This window comes from Leptopilina boulardi, unplaced genomic scaffold, assembly GCF_019393585.1.
Source record: "Leptopilina boulardi isolate dan_hultmark-lab unplaced genomic scaffold, ZJU_Lbou_2.1 LbouV2_84, whole genome shotgun sequence".
Classification (NCBI taxonomy): Eukaryota; Metazoa; Arthropoda; class Insecta; order Hymenoptera; family Figitidae; genus Leptopilina; species Leptopilina boulardi.
The window spans coordinates 138,491-144,361 of NW_026138032.1; the positions used below are offsets into that span (position 1 = coordinate 138,491).

The window sequence follows — 5,871 nt, forward strand, 5'->3', positions numbered from 1 at the left end:
GTCGTTTTTCGAAATTTGTTAACTTAATATAATAGAAGATGTTTCGTTTTAAATTAAGAAATGTTAAAATTATTAAGTTATTATTTCAAGTATTTCCAGTTTTGTATCCCATGGATCCCCAAAGTATATAAAATTGTGGATAAGCTATTGCAAATAAAAAATTAATGTTATATCAGTGGTTAGAATTTGAAGATGTTGATAAAGGATCAGAAAATATAAGAAAACAAAATTTTTCAATAAAATGTAAAATTTAATGATTAGAAGCAAACGTCGTCTCCATTAAAAAAATTACTTTATATCGAAATTTTGAAACGAAAAAATGTTTTTTTTACTCTCAATTTTAAGGTGTTTCGGCAATTAAATATACCATTCTTTTTAGTTTTTTCAGACCTACAACCTCCAACAGTTCCGATAAGAAATGTTTTCTGTTATCATACAGTGTTATTAATACATATACCCAATGGGAAACTGCCACGAGTAACCATTGGCGTATTAATTGGCCCAATGAAAAAACCATTGGCACCCAATAATGGACCATTATTGGTAAAGTCATGGGCTGTCCACGCCGATGCCAATGTTTGGCAACCATCATTGGCAAATTATTGGCAACCAATAATTAGCCAATATTAAAAATTTTAATAATAATTTAAAAAATCAATAATTTAAAAAAAAAATTTATTTTTATTATTTTTTAATAGTTATTATTATTATTATTTTATTATTAATAATTAAATTAAAATAAAAAAATGGTCATCAAAGTATTAGTGAAACCATTTCTTCCAAAAAAGAATTTGTCTCAAATCCAATAAATAGGAGAGACATCGGTCAGAAAAAAAATTTCGACAAGAAAAAAATTTTCGATCACTGCTTATATACCAATCTAATGGCACCTCAACTGCGAGAAACAGTTATGATGTTCGCCCTCCCTGTGGCGTTGAGCGAACTAAAGTCCAGAGCTGAGCCATCAGCGCAGCGCGGGAACATTTGAAAAATTTGATTTTATTAGATATTTTATTTTATTTTAAATATGACAAATAATTAACTTAATAAATAATTAATGTCATAAATAATTATTAATAACATAATGTCATACTTAATAATTCGTTAATTATAAAATAAAATATCTAATAAAATCAAATTTTTCAAATGTTCCCGCGCTGCGCTGATGGCTCAGCTCTGGACTTTAGTTCGCTCAACGCCACAGGGAGGGCGAACATCATAACTGTTTCTCGCAGTTGAGGTGTCATTAGATTGGTATATAAGCAGTGATCGAAAATTTTTTTCTTGTCGAAATTTTTTTCTGCCCGATGTCTCTCCTATTTATTGGATTTGAGACAAATTCTTTTTTGGAAGAAATGGTTTCACTAATACTTTGATGACCATTTTTTTATTTTAATTTAATTATTAATAATAAAATAATAATAATAATTGTTATAAAAAAATAAAAATAAATTTTTTTTTAAAATTATTGATTTTTTAAATTATTATTAAAATTTTTAATATTGGCTAATTATTGGTTGCCTATAATTTGCCAATAATGGTTGCCAATCATTGGCATCGGCGTGGACAGCCCATGACTTTACCAATAATGGTCCATTATTGGGTGCCATTATTGAAATTATATTGGCATCCCTGGCTCCCATTATTGGGCCATTAATACGCCAATGGTATTTTTCCCATTGGGTATATTCATAAATAGAAACGAAAAAATATTAATATGAATAAAAATGTAAAAATCCCCTCGCTGGAGATTATTTCAGTGTATAAGGCATTTTTTTAAATTTAAAACTCCCCTCTCTCAACTAAGTCATCAAAATTTGTTCTGTTGCTTGTAAAAAATACTTTGACAACCCTTCTCCCATCCTTGATGCGTTACTTAATTTATGAAATCATAAATTCATTAATGAATCTTTATATAGAAACTAATTCTATAAATCTAGAAAATAATTATAGAAAATAATTCTCGCATTTACCTTGGTTTTCCCTTGATTTCTCTCATGAGGTAAGTGAGACTTAGGGCCGATTTCACTGACTGGAATTAATGTCGTGGTTAAATAATTAGGTTTATATTTTAAACGATGATTTGAATTTACTATTATTGCACCATCTTAAATTAATGTAAGAATTCTTGATTAAAGTATTAGAATTATAAGAATGAGTTCCACCATAATTTTATTGTTGATTAAAGCAAAGTAATCTCAGTTTAACTTAATTGCCCAAGTTTGACCGTTTAATAAGTTAATCAGCGATTAATACTAATGATATTGACATGAAAAAATAACCTACAAATCAAAAAGGTTTTTATTAATTAGAAATGTTTGAATTTTATGATGAAATTTTATCATCATCTTCCGAAGATGAAGAAATGGTTCTTCATCGTCGGCCAAGAATTATTCATGAGCGACGAAACTATTTTGATGTTTTAGACGATGTGGAATTTTGTTGTGCGTTTTCGTATAACTAAAGTATCAGTGCAAAATATATTGCAAGAAATTCGACATGAATTGGAACATGCTACTACACGGTAAGTTAAAAAAATTATTAAAATTATTATTTTTTACTGAACAAGTTTCCATTATAGCGAGATTATTTATTTCTTTTTGTACTTTTCTATATAGATAGGAAACAGATTTTCATTTTGACACTTTTACAGGAACCACGCGATTTCACCAATGATACAACTTCTTCTATCATTGCGATATTATGCAACTGGATCATTTCTTATGACTGTTGGCGACTTCTCTGGAGTCAGCAAGACAAGTGCTTTTAGGATTATCCATAGAGTGAGTGCAGCTATTGCTCGCTTATCTCGAAACATAATAAAGATGCCTTCTACTCAACAAGAAATAACAAGTGCACAAATAGACTTTTATAGTATTTCGCACTTCCCTCGAATTATTTCCGCATTGGATTGTACGCATATCAAGGTTCAATCATTTGGTGAGTTCTTTACACAATTTTTAGTTATACCAATAAAGACGAATACCAGAGAAAATGTAACTGATTTTATTTTATGTATTATTTTACTTCATACTTGCAGGTGGAAATCAAGCAGAATTATATAGAAATAGGAAAGGATACTTTTCATTAAACGTTCAATGTACATGTGATGCTCATTTAAAATTTACGAATATTGTATTACGTTGGCCAGGATCTACCCATGATTCAACAATTTTTAATTATTCTAAATTACGCGCTCGCTTGGAAAATGGAGAATTTGGTGATGGTTTAGTTCTTGCAGATGGAGGATATGCATTGAAACCTTATTTGATAACTCCTTTACCAAATCTACAAACTGACGCTGAACGGTTGTTCAACGAATCACAAATAAGAACTCGCAACCCTGTTGAACGAGCATTTGGAGTTTGGAAACGTAGATTTCCTTGCTTAGCAATTGGGATGCGTTTCTCAAAACATCGTATTATTGCAATAATCGTTGCAACAGCTGTTTTGCATAACATTGCACTTACAAATGGTGAGCCACTGCCACCAGATGATGAAGCTTTAAATATTCGATGGGACATTATTTTAAATGAGGAGGTTCATAATCAAGGTCCTCAAGATCCCGATCATGGAAACACACGTGAAATTCTTCTTCATTATTTTCAAAGGTAAAATTTAAATTTGATTCCTTTAATAAGAATTAAATATGATCGATGTTTTATTTTTAATATTAAATTACTTTATTGCTAATTAGTATAAATTTAAATTTTTGTTTTAGTCTATTGTGAATGATCTTTCTCCAAGTGGACACGGTGGTGTGAATTAATAACTGTACTGAAGAAAAAATCAAATAAGTGAATAATATTCAAAACGTATTTATTTTTATGTGATAACAAAAAAATTACAAACTACAAGAGTCTTTTTTCATATATATAAGTACAAAATCACAGCAGTCGAGATCAGTCTTGATATTAATAATATTCTTCATTGCGACACTGTTGTTAACGATTAACGGTAATCAAATTCTTATTCATTTGCGTTAATTTGAAAATTATTAAGGGATGCTTCCGCTCCTTCAAATGAAAATAATCAACTTTTTCTTTTCATTAATTGTCTACTTTCTTGTATTATTGTACGATCTTGCAAAACTATAAAATAAATTATCAATATTATAATAATAAAAAACGAAAATAATATTTTTCACATATATAAATATGAGGCAAAATTCCTGAAATGTCCGAACAAAAAATTAAAAGTTCTCGAATTTAATCCATACTTTTCTAAAATGTTGTTATTGTTGGTGAAAGTCTAAAAATCAATTATTATTGAATTTAATAAAATAGTTTTTGAATTACAACGTTTTTAATTTTGGACTTTTAAAAAAAAAAAATTTTTTCAATGTACAATATTTATAAGTAGAATGCATAAAAGTTAACATATATATAATGATTTTTAAAGCTTTTTTGACGAGCTACACGCTGTTAATAAATTTTTTTTTTTTAAATAACATTTGACCTTGAAATTCAAGGTCAAATTGTTAATTTACGTTTATCTCAAAATCGGATTTTTTAAAATTATTTTTAACTATCTCAATGGAAAGCTTGACTAATTTCCTACAAAACATGTAATTTTCAGAGTGGGATCTTTTAAAGTTTTTGAGATATTAATTAATTAATTAATTAATGTTTATAACAAATGAAATATTTTACAAACGAATAAAGTTACCGTAATTCTGAAGTTAGTAGTTGAAAGTTAACGTAATTCCGCATCCAACGAGCCCTATATGAAGTATTTTGGATAAGTAGATTGTTAATAAACAATTGCAATGTTATCTAATTGTTTATTAACAATCTACTTATCCAAAATACTTCATATAGGGCTCGTTGGATGCGGAATTACGTTAACTTTCAACTACTAACTTCAGAATTACGGTAACTTTATTCGTTTGTAAAATATTTCATTTGTTATAAACATTAATTAATTAATTAATTAATATCTCAAAAACTTTAAAAGATCCCACTCTGAAAATTACATGTTTTGTAGGAAATTAGTCAAGCTTTCCATTGAGATAGTTAAAAATAATTTTAAAAAATCCGATTTTGAGATAAACGTAAATTAACAATTTGACCTTGAATTTCAAGGTCAAATGTTATTTAAAAAAAAAAAATTTTATTAACAGCGTGTAGCTCGTCAAAAAAGCTTTAAAAATCATTATATATATGTTAACTTTTATGCATTCTACTTATAAATATTGTACATTGAAAAAAAAATTTTTTTTTAAAAGTCAAAAATTAAAAACGTAATTCAAAAACTATTTTATTAAATTCAATAATAATTGATTTTTAGACTTTCACCAACAATAACAACATTTTAGAAAAGTATGGATTAAATTCGAGAACTTTTAATTTTTTGTTCGGACATTTCAGGAATTTTGCCTCATATATATGTTAATTTTCAAAGTTTTATAAAAATTAATGCAAGTAACTAAATATTGCGACATATGGATTCAGTTGTCTTTCTCCAATTGTTTGCGTAGAAGTGCGATTTCCAATTCCTGCTTTATTACTTGTTGCTGTAATAACTTTTTTTCAATTTCAGCTTTTTCTCCAGCCTCTTTTTTCAAAAAGTTTAAATATTCTATTTTAGTCTCAATTAATGCATTACATTCGGGTGATCCTTTTTTTTGGGAAGATTTTTGTACTTTACGTTTCCGTAATTCTGTGTGTAAGTTATCTTGCGCTTTCCTTTTCAATTCTGAAATTGAGACAGTTGAAGCTGCAGTATCGTCAATTGATTTTCGATTACACATCCCAGAAGCCGGAGTATCATCCAGTGATTTTTGAGAAGACTTTCCTGAATCTACTTGTGATCCGCTGCCTACTATCAAAGCAGAATGTTTTTTTGACCTTAACATAGCTGGAGACCACT

General features: G+C 28.1%; 1 protein-coding gene across 1 annotated transcript; it reads left to right on the forward strand.

Annotated features, from left to right (window-relative positions):
• The first annotated feature begins 2,429 nt into the window (after window positions 1-2,429).
• On the forward strand, window positions 2,430-3,731 carry LOC127290823 (putative nuclease HARBI1). Its single transcript, XM_051319638.1, has 4 exons — window positions 2,430-2,524; window positions 2,654-2,940; window positions 3,041-3,611; window positions 3,722-3,731. The coding sequence occupies exons 1-4, from the start codon at window positions 2,430-2,432 to the stop codon at window positions 3,729-3,731; spliced, it is 963 nt and encodes a 320-aa protein (XP_051175595.1).
• Window positions 3,732-5,871: the final 2,140 nt, after the last annotated feature.

Coding starts and splice junctions, on each gene's coding strand:
- LOC127290823 (XM_051319638.1), top strand. CDS start 2,430: ATGTGGAATTTTGTTGTGCGTTTTCGTATAACTAAAGTATCAGTGCAA. Junction 2,525..2,653: donor TTGGAACATGCTACTACACG/GTAAGTTAAAAA, acceptor ACACTTTTACAG/GAACCACGCGATTTCACCAA. Junction 2,941..3,040: donor TATCAAGGTTCAATCATTTG/GTGAGTTCTTTA, acceptor TCATACTTGCAG/GTGGAAATCAAGCAGAATTA.